This window comes from Colletes gigas, unplaced genomic scaffold, assembly GCF_013123115.1.
Source record: "Colletes gigas isolate AHSC1104 unplaced genomic scaffold, ASM1312311v1 Colletes_gigas_Sc00014, whole genome shotgun sequence".
NCBI classification, from domain to species: domain Eukaryota; kingdom Metazoa; phylum Arthropoda; class Insecta; order Hymenoptera; family Colletidae; genus Colletes; species Colletes gigas.
The window spans coordinates 6172320-6189951 of NW_025106643.1; the positions used below are offsets into that span (position 1 = coordinate 6172320).

Genomic DNA, 17632 nt, shown 5'->3' on the forward strand with positions numbered 1-17632 from the left:
GTCGCCATTTAATTGAGTCTATGCCAAGACGTTATGAAGAAGTGATACGACCAAAAGGGAGTGCAACGCGTTACTAACTATTTGCTAAGTTTTATTTTTCCGCAATTAACAAGTTTCATTAATTTTACCTCTATTTATAGTATTAGTCTGATTGGGTCTTAAGTAGTTGTTCGTTGTCATAACGACCTAATCTGAGAAAATGTTAAAAATATTTGTAGCTAATAGTATTGTAAATAAAATTATTGCGATATTATGGTATAACATACTTCAAAATATATTTCATATGAGTTTAATATACGAAAAATACAATGAATAAAATATTAGCACTATTTATTTGCTTAACTACCCAGAGGTCTTAAGTAGCTGGTCGCCACTGTATCTCTATGAACATTCTTGAAGACATGCAAACATACATATGCCCTAACAATGTTGCACCACTTACAAAGAAACATCGAGAATCTCTCCACTCTGATTTTGATAAAACTTTGCGTAAATATTCATTAGACCTATCTAAGAAGACAGGTGTAATTCGTTCGTGTCCGTTTTGTATTTTGAGGAAGATATCAACCCTTTTATCCCAACCGCCCTTTCTATATACGTGCTTATAAGTCGTAAACAACAAAAGATATAAAAAAATTGTTGAAATAGAAGTTATACCGTTTCTTGAGATCTATAAAGCTGCGTGTAAATTTTGTTGAAAAAATCATTTTTTTGCAAAATTGAATTATCCCCTCCCCCTATTTTTCGAAAAACTTTCGCTTTTTCTAATTGATAAAAGCGTCTATTTATGATGAATTTAGCGATGTGTTATAATATATAATTATTTCAATTATTCCGTTGGAATTGGCAATTTAAATATTGTTATCTTTCTGTATTGATTGTTGATTCGACTTATACTTGCGATGTTGATACCACCTTTGACAAGTACCATTTCTCCGTTCGTTTTACATGTCATTTACATAATTGTAAGATCAATTTCGTTATCATACGATGACGTTCATTTATTTTGTAGAATTTCTACAATATACAGAGTATTTCCGATCCAGTAGTACAATTGAAAAGGCGGTTAATGAACATATAAAAATAAGCTGAAAATGTAGAATAATAGTTTTTGACATAGTTACACTCTCATTCATCCAGACTGTGTTCATCAAATCAACACCTATACATCGCTTATTCTAATTTTAATTGTTATTGTAATATAATATTACATACATATGATACCCAATATTACTCGATGTAGCTTGTACAGTATTGAAATTCTTCTAAAAAGTGTTTGAAACATAAATATTTTTTACACCAAGCACAATAAACTATAGCTAATTCCCCGCATATATGGCACCGAGGAATTTCTTTAACCTGTTTTGAAAAACAATAATCGACTGGATTTTCAAAACATGCCGGTCGTTCTTCCATATATCCACTTTCGTACCACGAATGCTTAAGCAAATTTTGAAATCTAGGTGAGGACAGCTGATTATGTACAAGAGATTGGAGTTTTATGATATTATTTTGTTGATGTAAAATAACATCATGGTCCAATAAAATGACCTGATCCGAAAAAGTTTTCACAAAGTTTTTCCATATTCGGAAACCAAAAACATCAAGAGGTTGTAATCTTCCTGTCATTTTTTTCGGTATCGTCAGAAAAAGTTCTTCTTTTCCTTCAGAAACAAGGTGTTGCAAAACATTTGGGCAGAGTCCGCTCCATGAACCTAGTAGGGCACTGCCCAAATGTTTTGCAACACCTCGACCTCTAGGACTTCTTATTCCTCTGGAATGCAGACGTCTTCTGCTACAACTTCATCGTCGTTATCCGCAGCATTAAATGGTGTATCAACAATGTGTGTTTCTATTGGCCTCGGCACTTCAAAGTCTAATGTTTCATCCTTTAGAGCAAAAAACTTCTTTATAATTAACTGAAGTCGATGCAAACTGTATAAAATGACATTTTACCAGCAGCAAATTAATTACATTTGCAGGATTAATATAAACCATTTTGCCACAGAGCACGACTCGAAACAAACCCATTGCCACACGTTCTCTCGATATTAGCTGACAGTAACTACATACGGTCTGTTCTAGTGCAAATTATAGTATATCGTTTCATTGAATTTTGTATTTCAAACTCTGTTCACCAACTGGGGTGGTATACCAAGTCATAGCCGAAACAAATGCCGATACGCTAATAGATACAGTGGCTCATAGTGAAAATCGTCCACCACATTCGCTTGCTTAATTTTGGTCAAAATATGCATTATATGAACATGAGATTTTTGTAATTCACGTAATAATGTTTCATCTCTATTGTTACTTGTTTCTATATAAAAAGAAACCCAAATATTAGCAAGTATATGAAGCAAAATGAATATATGAGCCGTTCATTTTGAAAGTGGCGTAAGTCCATCTTCCAAAAAAATCGAGTTAGCTACCTTAATAGTTACATTTTTTCATGAACTTTTCATTCTGAAACAACTTGTTACTAATATGTGTACTGTATTTAAAATCATTAAGATTTTGTAACACGAAAATTTGCTGGTTAATGAAGTGACGAAAAAGTTTATTTTGAAAGTGGCGTATGTCCCATTGTGAGAGTTTCAAATAGATATGGAAAATATTATGCAATAAAATTTTATGAGATCTCAGTGTTATCAAAGTAGCAGTTGAATTATTAATGTGCAATGAACTTGTTATAAACACAGAACAGCGACTGGCCACAAAAAAAGCGCATCGTTCTCGCGCAGTCAGCGTTGAAAACCAGAGTGATGAACAGTGTTGTTTCACTCGCTGAATATTTTTACTTGTTTCACAAGTTTTCTTAAATTCGAATCGCTTAATTTGTGCTTTACTTGTAATATTATAAATTTCAACATGTTGGAAAATGCTCACCTTCACGATACGTCCGACAGTGACGCAGGCAATTAAAATAAATGCCCTACACGTCTTCACATAATAATTATTATTAAAAATTTGAAGGAAATTTGTTTTTTTTTCTTATGTATAGAAATTATATCCATGTGAGTTACTACCAAAAAAAAATTTTTGGAATTAATAAAATAAGATTAATTTTAATGTAACAATTTTTTAACAAAGAATACAAGTTGAATATCTTTTTGATTTCATAACATAAAAATGTATACATTTATTTTTATTTCAAGGGAAATTTACTTTTCCTATGGACTTGTGCTTTCTTAAGAATTGAAAACGTCATTTCATTGATTTTGAAAGTGGCTTAAGTCCAATCATAGCCATCAAAAACATATTATTTCTTAAATAATGTTAATTATGCTAATTGGGATGATAAATTTGACACCCTTAGAAATCCAAAAACATTATTCTACCATGTCATCTGTCACCCATATTTTTAAATTTAATCCAACGCAAACCATTCAATATCTCGATTCGAACATAAATGGACTTACGCCGCTTTCAAAATAAACGGCTCATATGTAATGGCATCTATGAAATTTGACTCACACTAAAAATTGTCTATCTATAATATTCGGGGATTCCCCTAACTAACATATGTGTGTTCAACTGTTTTTCACATTTTTTTGATTAGTAATTAGATGACATCTATAGCACACGACATCAGTCCTGGTTCACATATCAAGAAACGTAAACTGTGCAAAGCACGGTATGCATCTGATGAGTGAAAAGTGTGACATGTATAGCACAATATCATTCCCTGTGAGCAACTCTGAATTGCATTTCCGATCAGTTCTCCCACAGCGTAATCGGGAGTTAATTCAGGCATATCCTTATTATTTATATCAAATTTTGTCAGTTTAGTGTAAAATTTAAACGGATGTTAGTGTCCTTAATTTAGTAATAAGAATAAATATTAACCAGTAGTTAAATATCGTTATACCTTAAAATAAGATTAAAATTAACATTTTTATTCATTATTTTGCATCTGTTGAAATCCCCTTGTCTGTCCCTATTTTATACATTCACCGTCTTCCTGACTATACAGAGAACTTCACCTAACTTGACCACCTTAAATATATCGCTTATTTTGTATGATAGAAAAAATGTCGGGGAATATTCTGTTCGAAGGCGTCAATACGGTGATGGGTCGAATTTTTTTCTCAAGGTTATTTTTTTCGAGATATCAAGGTCACCGTATTTTTTTTAAATGGGACTGCATATTTTCACTACAGCAGTCTTATCTATCTATACTATTATATAAAGAGAGAGCCGATTTTTATGTTCGCGCAAAACTCAAGACCTATTGAACCGATCTTCCTCAAATTTTGACACGTTATTCCTGCATACTCTAGGACGGGCATAGGCTATGTAGCATGTCTCAGAAGCGCGTTATTAACATGTAATTTATATGCAAAGATTTCATGTGTACGACTGTTTGGCAGACCACGTGACCCCTGTATACGACAGTCTACTTGCGCGCGCATGCGCATATTCGGCCCGCGCGATACCTCGCCCGTAGCAGTACTGCGATGTTACCGCCAGGTGGCGAAGCTTCTCGAGCGCTTTCTCGCAAGACAATTGCATTATCGCGGATATATATATCAGGACGATCGTCTGGTCATTAATTGCTTTTGCAGAAGGTCGGGCGAAGCCGAGACGGGGCATGCTGTAGCTTATAAAAAGAGGAATCCAACGAGATGCAATATGTTGACCTTCACTTGACCTTTATTGAAGAAATTATGAAATGTTTGTCAGTAACATTAGTACGCGTTCAGTTTTAAGTAAAATTTCTATTTTAGAAGGTTTTCAAAATGTGTACCATGAACGTGGATACATTTTTGGAGACGGTTAAAAAATTCTTGCTGTACGTTAGCTCATAATGCACTCGTCGCACGCAATGTATTAGACAGAATTTTTCCCGATCGTTGGATAGGACGTGGCGCACGAATTTATTGGCCAACTCAAAAAATAAAGTTTAGAATGATGTTCCCACAACAGCAGAAAACATGGGCTAAAGGGTTCTACATGAATGTAGATCAATTACTGTAGACAACTTAAAAATGTACAGCAAGAATTTATTTACCGCCCCCAAAAATGTATCCACGTTCATGGTACACATTTTGAAAAACTTCTAAAATAGAGATTTAACTTGAGACTGTTTCAGTGAAATTGAAATTCCTTCATTTACCATCCCCGAACGCGTACTGAAGTTACTGACAAACATTTCATGATTTCTTCACTAAAGGTCAAGTGAAGGTCAACATATTTCATCTCGTTGGATTCGTCATTTTATAAGCTATAAAACTACTGTAGTGAAAATATGCAGTCTCATTTTAAAAAAATACGATGACCTTGAAATTTCGAACAAAATTTGGCCCATCACCGAATTGGCGCCTTCGAACAGAATATTTTCTAATCCTGACATTTTTTCTATCATACAAAATAAGCACTATATTTAAGGTGGTCAAGTTAGGTGAAATACCCTGTAGATAAGCGGGTCTGATTCCTTTTCGCGCGGTCCGTCGGAGGAAATTCTGGAAATGAGAACGTTTGGCTCTTCGATTCTAACGTTTCGACATTGTGTTGTTCGCAGCGTAACGGAACGTTCCTGGTAATTGGATTTTGATAGTGGTGAATTCCGATGAACCTCGCGGGATCGATGCTACCGTTGAGGATATGGACAATGTAGAAAATTATTGAAGCACCGGCTGCTGAATAGTTTAACCCCGCGATCGGTTTATCGCTGCTTCAATACCGGCGGTTGAATGTTACATGAAATGCAAGAAGTAGTAGCATTTCCCGTGTAATTCTGTTTCACGACCTTAATCCTTTCTCTAGACGTATTTTTACCAGGATGAAATAAGAATAATATTGTTAGATTCTGGATTAGATATTTTACGGTGACTCGAGTTGTTTTCCTTTTCATCTTTCAATGTAGGATAAACTAGGCCGAGAGTAACAATTTGATCTTGGAATACAATTTTGCAAGAAACTTATCAATTATAAATGGAAGCAAAGGAAAAAGTTATATTAGTGCTTACCAGAGCGGTTCTAACCATGAGCTCATTAGTAATTAATACTTTAATTTTAAAAATCAGAAGTATTTATTCAACTTAATTGTAATAAATTCAATTAATAAAAGGGAACTAAAATATTTGTATTTATCAACAAGAAAAAAGTTTTAACATTCCATTCCAAATGCAGATGCATATTTTTCATAAATTTTATATGTATTATTTATATACAGGGTGTTCGGCCACCTCTAGCAAAAATTTTAATGAGCGATAGTAGAGGCCAAAATAAGACGAAAATCAAGAATACTAATTTGTTGATGGAAGCTTCGTTAAAAAGTTATTAACAATTAAATTCAAAAATTTCAAATCGTTCTGGAAAAATTATTTTCGGTTGCGGGGGTCAACTACAATCATTTTTGGTGAGTACACATACCTCCGAAATCACATCTACTTTCGAGAAAAAAAATCGAGTAGGTGCTGAAATTTTTCGGCGAAAAAAAATTTTTCAAATCGTTTTAAAAAAATTATTTTCGGTTGCGGGGATCAATTACAATCATTTTTTATCATTACACATACCTCCGAAATCGTACGCACTTTCGAGAAAAAAATTCCTTACTGAAAATCCAATTAGGTGCCTAAATTTTTCAACGGAGAAAAAAAATTGCAAATCGTTGTGGAAAAATTATTTTCGGTTGCGGGGGTCAATTACAATCAGTTTTTGTCATTAGACATACCCACGAAATCCTGCCCACTTTCGAGAAAAAAAATAGAGAAGGTGTGAAATTATTCGAGAAGATTAAAAAATTGCAAATCGTTGTGGAAAAATTATTTTCGGTTGTAGGGTTCAATTACAGTCATTTTTGGTGAATAGACATACCCCCGAAATCTTGCGCATTTTCGAGAAAAAATTCAGTAAGAGCGGCACTTTAAACGTTAATAACTTTTTAACGAAGCTTCCACCAACAAATTAGTATTCTTGATTTTCGTCTTATTTTGGCCTCTACTATCGCTCATTAAAATTTTTGCTAGAGGTGGCCGAACACCCTGTATAATGTTGTTAATAGCGTACAGCAAGGATGTGGCAATTATTTCATTTCTATTTTAGTCTCCATATGTATCTGAAGATGCAAACAAATATCTAAAGCAGACATGTCTGGCAAATATTTATAATAACATAATTGAATTTCTGATGGATTCCTGACTACGTTACATTCATCTTAAAGAAAGCAACAGCTTTCAACATTATACAATACATATATTGCAAAACTATAGATATTGGGTTGGCAAGAAAGTAATTTCGGGTTTTTAGTGTGAAATAAAACTCAATTTTTTCTATACAAAAAATGAACTTTAATCAGTCAAATATCTTCCATTCTGTTCGATGACCTTTTGTCATCTTTCTAGTAACTTCATGTTCCCGCGCTCATAGAATTTCTGGTCCTTAACAGCAAAAAACTCAACCAAGTGCGATTTGAGGTCATCGTTATTACTGAAATTTTTACCATTTAAGAAGTTTTGTAAACTTCGAAATAAATGATAATCCGATGGTGCAAGGTCGGGACTGTATGGGGCATGCGACATCACTCCCCAACCAAGCACCAATAGTTTCGTATGTGTTGCTAAATAAGTATGAGGCCTCGTATTGTCGTGGTGCAACACGATTCCTTTGCGATTTGCCAATTCTGGCCTTTTCTCGTTGATTGCTTCCTCCAATTTCACAAGTTGTTGGCAGTAAACATCCGAGTTGATCGTTCGGTTGTTTGGAAGCTGCTCAAAATACACAAACCTTTGTAATCCCACCAAATTGACAGCATGATCTTTTTTTGATGCAACTCAGCTTTTGATATGGTTTGTGCTGGTTCATCATGCTTGGACCATGATCTTTTTTGATTAACGTTATTGTAGACGATCCATTTTTCATCGCCAGTGATAATTCGTTTCAAAAAAGGGTCGATTGCATAACGTTTGAAATGCGTATCACAAATATTGATTCGTTGTGTTAGGTGAATTTCTTTCAATTCGTGCGGAACCCAAATATCGAGCTTCTTAACAAGTCCAAGACGTCTTATATGATTTTCAATTGTTGTGTGTGATACATTTAACTGTTTTGCAATCTCTCACACAGTTGTATGACGATTCGATTCAATTATGGCTTTCATTTTGTTATCGTCAACTTCAGAAGGTCGACCAGAACGTTGGTCATCTTTCAGTGAGAAATCTCCAGAACGAAATTTTTTAAACCAATTCTGACACGTGCATTCTGTTAAACAATCAACGCCATAAACTTCACGTATCTCTTTGTGAGCCTCAGCCGCTTTCTTGCCTTTATGAAAATAAAAAAGTAAAATGTGTCGAAAATGCTTATTTTTGCACTCCATGTTAAAACTGACTGTAAACTGACAGTTGTAAACAAAATTACACGGAATTTGTTTCTATAGCAACCTAACGGTATCGACTACCAAATCTCAAAAGAAAAAAATTCTAACATTGACAAAAGAATAACGAAACAAACATAACGCTATCTACTGGTGCAAACCGAAATCACTTTCTTGCCATTTGGTAATTTTGGCCAGTAATATATTTATAACCATCGAAGGGTACTCATTCGTTATTGCACGATTATGAGAAAATATTCTTGTAAAACTATTGTTTACAATGTACTGAAAATCAAAGTTCGCGCTACAGTAAATCCTCGATTATTGCACTCTCGTGCAATAAGTACGGTTAGTTGTTAAGATAGGGAAGGATTTGTGAAAAAAGAGAAGAAGATGGATGGATGAGACGGGTCGCGATAGGCGGTGAAGGTTAGTTACAGTGGATCAAACAAGTATTGGCACATCCAAATTTTTGTAAATATCTTTATTTGTTGAAATATTTTATTAACATCATGTATATCATTTTATGTCTTTTAACATACACTACTTCTATACTGAAGCATATTACTCAATATCTTTATGTGCACTTTTGCAAATCCAAGCCGTCTCTGTCTATTGACTTCGTTTATGAACGGCTCCTTTCTCGCGGTTCTACCGTAAATGTGAGCCGAATGGAAAACATTTCGGATTGTTTGTGAACTAACTGTCTTTCCCCACTGTGTTGCGACATTAACAGATAAACTGAGATCACTCACAAATGGGTTTCTTCTGACTTCTTTAACAATGTCGCGTCGCTCCATCACTGTTGAAACTTTCGGTCGGCCTGATCGCGGTCTGTTTTCTGTCGTGGCAAACTCCTCATACTTTTTAACAACATTTCTAACCGTAGAGAAACTAATTTTTAAGATTTCTCCGATTTTGCGATAAATCTCTTTCGTTTTTCCAATCATCCTTCCTGTATGAGACGAATACTGAAACTAAATACTTCTATCGAACAGAGAGATCAATGTCATATACATATTTGTTTACATTTGCGTCCTAGAAATCGTGCAAGAAGTGTCCTAAAGGAAGAAACTATAGAGCTACAATTGCAGACATGACTGTGCCAATACTTTCTTGACTATAAATTTTTCGCTATTTCTTTATAATTTCCGTTGTTATTGATATTGAGTAATGTGCTTCGGTATACAAGTAGTGTACGTTAAAAGATATAAAATGATATACATGGTGTTAATAAAATACTTCAACAAATAAAGATATTTACAAAAATTTGAGTGTGCCAATACTTGTTTGATCCACTGTAGTTCCTAATGGGGTAGTGATATTTAATAATTAAGTAGTGTTATTTTAGTTTTGCTGTCTTTTGTAATAGGTTAACGTTAACTTTAATTTTAGTTGTAAGCGTCGGCTGAAGGCGAGGTTAGTGTTGCGGAAGGGTTAAGAAAGGGAAAAGGATATGATGAGGGGGAGGAGAAGAAGTTAAAGGAGTAGAAAGGAGGGGAATAACTGGAGTAAGGAACAGGAAACAGGTAGAAGACGAGTAGAAGAAGAAAATAGAGAATTTAAAAATTAAAAATAGAAGATAAATGGTGTTACTACGAAGCCGATAGTGCCAGTATCGCACCGAAAAAAAAGCAGAAGAAGAAGAAGTACGGTTAGAGACGTTGCGCATGAGCCATATGGGAATAAGTAAGGGACATACACTGTGCGGGGCTACTTCTCGTTGGATAGGTTACCTGTGTAGATTATTACAGGAATTTTCAGCCCAGATTTCCTGCAGCAATCGAGGTTCTATTATACTATATTCGAATATAGCCTGATGCTTAAAATCAGTTGGCATTGGTTGCAGTTCTGTGTGGCAATGTTTCTTGTTAGAGTTTCGTAACTGGAAGCCTATAATTTCTCGATTCGAAGATCGTGAATATTTTTCTATCCTCTGGCGACACCATCTCCAGGGGGTTATTAAATTTAAAACAACCAGTCTTCTTATCTGCTTGAATCATAGAAGATAGGATACTCTAAGGCTCTTCTTGATATCAAGTATACTTTAGCGCGAGGATGTTTTCTTTGAGCTTTTCTTTCAGAGTAGAAGTTCTTATTTGCTCAATTTTACCAACAATAATATTAACCAGACAGTCTCGATTCGACAGCCGAGGCGAAAAGACGAGTTTATTTCTAGTTCGTACCGTTGACGTGTGCCGTAAACACGTAGTGTTTGTGAGTGCTGTTACCATAACACCACTACTTAAAACCATAACTCGTATATACGTACACTGTACGTATCGCCATGTTACAGGGTGAGAACCAATACAGTGACAAAATTTTTGAAAGTAGTAACCTCACCCAACCGACACAATCCAATATATTCCAATAGAAAATAACAATATCGTCGAAAAACCAATATAACCATACCTAGAACCTCGTTCGCAAACGTTGCGAAACAAGAGTACATTCCAACAGAAGATTATACAGTGAGTGTAAAAAGTATTCGTACACTAGTCAATTTGAACAAAAACTTTGCAGAACTTTGTTTACTACAAAAGTATGTTAACAAAAACATGCATACATATTCTTAGAAATCTCTGGAACAAATGTCATTAACAACAAATTATTTATTTATATTTATTATGAAAATATTAACAAATTTCTAGTAATTGGCGTGAAATATACGTGTAATAAGTATTCGTACACTTCTAATTTTACAACAAACACTATAAATTTTAGTACATAAACGTAACAAAAATCAGTCTATTTGCTATTTTAGTATCTAGTGGGATTTCCTTTTTAAGCCTTTGCGGCATTGAATTTACTAAATTTTTAGTTATAGTACTAGTGTTCCATTCCTCTAAAAGTGCATTTTTTAAATCTTATTTCGAAGAAATGTGATGGTCTCGAATTTTTTCTTCAAGATGACTCCATAAGTGCCCTATCACATTTACGTCTGGAGACTGTGGAGGGATTTTTAATTGCTGCGGCACATTATATAGGATCCACTGACGTGTATTATAAGCATTATGCTTTGGATCATTATCTTGCAAAAATATATAATTGCCCTGTAACTGCATTTTATTTGCACTAACCTGAAGATGCTCTTTTAGAATATCGATGTACATTTTGTGATCCATGATACCACTGATAAAATGGAGGGATCTAACCCCGCTCGCACTCATAGAGCCCCAAACTGTGACTGATCCTCCTCCATGCTTTACGGTCGTCTTCAAATTTCTTTTTTCGTACTCGGTATTTTTTTTCCGCCATACTGTACATCGTCCATCTGACCCAAATATGTTAAATTTACTCTCATCAGTAAATATAATACGGTTCCAGTGCTCCATAGGAACATTAACGTACTCTTTCGCGAATTGCAATCGTTTCTTTCTATTAATTTCATTTACGAAATATTTCTTACGAGCTACTCTGCAGTGATATCCTCTTTCCCGTACAAAATTACGCACTGTGCTACTGCATACATTAATGTCCAGATCATTTTTAAGTTCAGCTGTGATTTTCACCGCACTTATCTTTGGATTTTGCTTTATTTTCCGAATTATCCATCGGCCGGTATACTCATTTATTATTCGTTTACGTCCGTTTCTTGGATTAGTTTTTACAGTTTTTCGATCGCCATATCTGTCAATGATTCCTTGAATCGTGGACCTCGGTCTATTTAAAACTTTAGAGTGTTTTACACTTATTATGTAAATTTATAAGAATTTTCCTTTCTTCTTCAGAGGTTTCCTTGCGTTTTCGTCCCATTTTACTGATAATTTCGTTGATAATGTTTGAATTCAGGATACTACCTATACCGACAGCGTCTCCAGACATACTGATGCTAAGTATGTTTACATATCATGGATTATCTTGTAATCGTTCTATGTGGAATGTTACGAATCAAAGACTGTACGAATACTTATTACGCGTATATTTTAGGTCAATTTCTGGAAATTTGTTAATATTTTCATAATAAATATAAATAAATAATTTGTTGTTAATGACATTTGTTCCAGAGATTTCTAAGAATATGTATGTATGTTTTTGTTAACATACTTTTGTAATAAACAAAGTTCTGCAAAGTTTTTGTTCAAATTGACTAGTGTACGAATACTTTTTACACTAACTGTATATATAAGAGCAATAGTGCAATCAGTTGATGGTATTACCATCAAAGAATACGCTTGAACAGTTGGGAACATAATAGGACCCAAAGCCATAAAATACCTGTCAAGGATTTCCAACGGAAGAATCTGCATGTATCTGGACACTAAAGAAACAGTCAAAAGTCTCACATCGAAACACAAAACTATATTAATCAACAATGCGAATATAGAAGTTCGTTCTATGATATCACCGGCCCAACGAATCATATTATCCTACATAGCACCTATGATCCTAAACTCAGTAATCGACAACATTTTCAAAATGAACAATATTAAAGCATATTCAAGAATAACCCCTTAAATAGTAGGAATCACAGATACAGACCTGCCACACATACTAAGTGTTAGAACACAGATTTATGTAGGTCCAGACGATGCAAAAAACATACCTAGCTCCTTTCAAATCACAGTAGATAACAAATCATACAGAATATTTGCTATTACAGAGAAACAGACATGTTTTAACTGTAATCAAGAGGGACACATTCCCAAACAATGCTCAAATAACGCAAATCCAAACGAAACTAGTTTACAGATCAATTCAAATCCAATGCAAACTCCATCCCATATCAACGGCCACCCCCAAAGAAATAGAAATAAACAACTCAAATACAAGAGAATGCCCAAAACCAGAAACGCAAGAGGACTCCAACACAACCGAACAGAGAGAAGTAGAAAGAATAGATTCGAACGTAAACAAAAGAAGAGTCAAGAGACCGCTGCTCATAACATCAGAAGACAGTGCGATACCAGTCAAATTAAGCGACTCAAATTTCAAGACTCCAGATTTAAAACCAACAAAAGATCTCCATAAATCCCCTAAACAAACCATCAAGAAATCAAAACGGTCCTCATTCCCCGCTTTCACCCTTGACAAAATTGATGATATGCTCAAAACAGCCAAAACGTATATAGAAGACCAAGAATACATGCTAAACTACCTCCAAATTAAAAGTTTTCTAGAAAAATATCAAAAGAATATACGACTAATACTCGAGCCTTGACACAAACGCTAAAAAAAATTCGCCCTCTGCTGAAAGAGCGAAGCCTAAGAAACAGGATAAGCCGACTGCAAAATAAGTTAACTCAAGACCCACAATGAAAACAAAACACAAACTGGTCATCGGAAATAGAAAGTGATTTCTTTTAATATAAATGCAACATATAATACAGCGGAACATAAACGGATTTTACACACACTACGAACAATTACAGCTTTTATTGAAATAGCACAACCCAATGTCATGAAGGTGCTAGCAAGCAATAACTGGGGAGCAGACCAAAAAATTATCCTTAGAACCTACCAAGCCATGATTAGATCTAAAATAGATTACGGCTCAATAGTGTATAATTCCGTAAAACCCAATACATTAAAAATGATCGATACGATCCACCATACAGCTCTGAGAATAGCCACTGGAATTTACAACACCAGCCCAATAAACAGTATATTATTCGATACTAAAGAACCGCCACTTGAACAAAGAAGGAAATTTTTGAATCTTAAATATACAGCCAAAATGTCTTCTACTCCGAATAATCCCACCTACAACTACGTATTCGGAAACAGATACACACCCTTACTAAATAAGAAACCAAAGCTACCAATTACATTCTACCTCAGAATCAACAAATACCGGAACTTAGCTAAAATAATGCCGACACTAATTACACGCAGCGTTGGAAAAATAGAACCCTGGACCATGCAAACCCCCAAAACAAACGCGACTCTTGCGAATGCTCCCATAGACCAAAAAAGTAGCCTAGAACACAGAGTTGTTTTTTTACAACTAGATAAAAAATACCCGAACTATGTAAAGCTATACACCGATGCATCCAAGACCGACCAGAGTGTAGGAATTGCCATTACATGCGACAACATGACCAAAAAACTTCGCCTCTTTAATGTGTTATCCATTTTCTCAGCTGAAGCATACGCAGTCCTTAAAGCATTACGCTACATACAAAGTCAGAATCTCCAACACGCTGTCATTTATACTGGCTCTATAAGCGTAATTAATGCAATAGGAAACACCGGCAATAAGAACAAACGTAATACCATATTGAATATCCAGGAGATACGAGGGCGGTCCGATACGTACTTAGCCTCACCACCCGATGTTCACCACGATGGCAAGAGAAATTTACTATCGTGTAGTACATTCTTGTAGACAGTTACTGTCAAAATTTCAGCCGAATCGGACTCGTAGTTTTGTTTTGACCGCGTGTGGAAGCGGGTGTGTCCGCGTATTTTAGAAAAATGGAAAAAGAGCAATATCGGTCGGTGATTCGATTCTTGTTTTTGGAAGGGAAATCGCTCAGCGAAATCAAAGAGCGCTTGGATGCTGTGTACGGTGACTCTTCTCCTTCGATGGGGACCGTCAAAAATTGGTTTAACGAGTTTCAACGTGGTCGCACGTCGGTTTTTGATGAGCCACGTCCAGGTGCCCCGAAAACGGCTACCACGGAGGATAACGTGAAAAAAATTCACGATCTCGTATTGGCAGACCGACGATTGAAGGTGCGCGAGATAGCTGAGACAGTAGGCATCTCAAAAGACCGCGTGGGTCATATCCTGCATGAAATATTGGGCATGAGAAAGCTGTCGGCGCGATGGGTGCCGCGTTTGCTTACTCCGGACAACAAGCGCAACCGTGAGACCACTTCAGAGCAGTGTTTGATGCTGTTTAGGCGCAATCCGAAGGAGTTTCTGCGTCGTTTCGTGACCGTCGATGAAACATGGATCCACTGGTACACACCAGAGACCAAGGAACAGTCGAAACAGTGGACTTCACCCGGCGAACGTGCTCTGAAGAAGGCGAAGACTGTCCTATCGGCCGGAAAGGTAATGGCCACCGTTTTTTGGGATTCAAAAGGTGTGATCTACATCGACTACCTGGACAAGGGCAAACCGATCACAGGGCTCTACTATGCCGGATTATTGGGCCGATTCGACGCCGAATTGCAAGAAAAACGGCCCCATTTGGCGAAGAAAGAAGTGCTCTTCCACCATGACAACGCACCGGCTCACACCTCCGCCATCGCCAAAGCCAAATTGGTCGAATTAGGCTACGAACTGCTGCCCCATCCACCGTATTCTCCAGATTTGGCCCCGTGCGACTTCTTTTTGTTTCCAAACTTGAAAAAGTGACTTGCCGGGCAGAAATTTGAGTCGAATAAGGAGGTTATCGCCGCCACGGAGGCCTACTTTGCAGACCTCCAGAAAACGTATTTTTCAGACGGGTTAAAGAAGTTGGAGCATCGCTGGGTCAAGTGTATCGATCTGAAAGGAGATTATGTAGAAAAATAAATCGCCACTTTTCCAAAATTTTTCTTTTTCTTTTGTAGGCTAAGTACTTATCGGACCGCCCTCGTATACACGGATCTTACCAACGATGGCAAACAAATAATCCTAATATGGGTCCCCTCCCACCAAAGGGTAATGAAAAAGCTGACACTGCAGCCAAAGAAGCGGCATCCCACACACCCAATGAAGTGGAGGGACGAATGCCATACCAAGACCTCGTCACTTCGTTGAAATACGCTGAAAAATAAGAATGAAACATCATATGGACCACCTTCAAAAAAACAAAAACACACGATGCAGTACAGGATTTCTACCAGCCAATGCCTTCCGACATGGCCAGAAGCGAAAGAATAATTATGGCACGACTGCGCACAGGCCACTGCAGACTGATGCACGAGTATCTGATCAAGAAGACGGACCCACCATCCTGCAACGTATGCGGCCAACCACGTGCTGTATGAATGCAAGAGATTCCAGACCTCAAGACAAAACTACAAAATAGAACAACCAACAGTCTTGACGGCTCCAGAATGCACCGATGCTACCCTGAAATATCTAAAAGAAACTAACATGTACAAAGAAATCTAACCACCCCTAAAAGAGAACGCTAGAACTAAACACCGCTAATGACCGTAAGGTCGATGCGACGTTAAAAGCTAATATAAAAACAAATATTTTGTTTATGAGTTGTACATAATATTTCGGTTTAGTGAACTGTGATGCAAAGTATGATAATCAAGAATAATACAAGTATAGGTTATAATGGATAATTTTGAATATAACATTAGTTAAATAAGTAAAATATGCTACACTTATAAGGTAAGCAGATACTTTTGTGAGTAACTGTTTCTTCATGAAATTTGATACATTTTTTATAAATTGTCTGCCTCTGTTGAAACGATTTCGGTATTGCACGGCCAAATTTCTATGTCCTGCGGGGTCATTACTTTGCATTGTACTGAAGCGACGGGCGCACAAGTTCATGATCCGTCTCTTTCCGTTTCAGGCCGTTGCTGAAACAAATAAAGAACTCTGCTGAGTCTCATATTGTACTGGATTGCTCTACGGAGAGGATTTACGACGTGTTGAAGCAGGCGCAGCAAATAGGAATGATGAGCGACTACCACAGCTACCTCATCACCTCATTGGTGAGTCTTTTCATTAAATGAAAATGCAATTAACGATCCATTTCTCACGTCCCGTCTTCGTTCCAAGCCGTCCTTACTTGTCGAATCGGCTGGCAATTAAAGCTGTCGTGTCCGACTCGATTGACGTGTGCATAAATTAATTTTCACGAGGTTGTCGCATTTTCTCGATCTTTCTTGGACATTTTTCCGAGTGCTCACCATCGGAATCGACGAGCATTCCTGGCCGTGGAGTCGGGATAAATTATCAATAAGAACGCGAGGAAGATTCGATAACCGTGCGAACGAAGCTCTGCCCGTCGACGAGATTGGCTGCCGCTGTCGTTCGTCTCTGGCCTCCGTCGTTCGAATCAACGTTAACGAGGGAAACGTGAGGCTCCCGGTTGTCTGGTCTCAACTTTAATGGAACTTTTAGCGAGCATGGTGCCGGTTTTCGCTAACGTCGACGAAGGCACTCGTCTAACGCGTTGAACTCGCCCGCGTTTTATTAAACTCGAATTACGCGGCTTGTTCGTTCCAACGATGCCCGGTGGAGAGAATACGGGATTGCAGGGCAAAACATTCATTCTCGAGTACGCTCCCCCGTGAAATTGTTTTCCCGTGCTGAGAAATGATCTTACGGCATTCACAGGAAATAATAATAAACTATCAAGGAAAAATAAACTCCTGTTTTGTTCGCGTTGCTCGGACGATGAATGATACA

General features: G+C 36.7%; 1 protein-coding gene across 1 annotated transcript in view; it reads left to right on the forward strand.

Moving 5' to 3' along the window:
- Positions 1–17632, forward strand: part of LOC122399612 (glutamate receptor ionotropic, kainate 2) — a 423846-nt gene that overhangs the window by 253019 nt on the left and 153195 nt on the right. The window contains exon 3 of the mRNA XM_043400407.1: positions 16791–16932. Within this exon, the coding sequence (XP_043256342.1) occupies positions 16791–16932 (142 nt within the window). The remainder of the gene's footprint in view (positions 1–16790; positions 16933–17632) is intronic.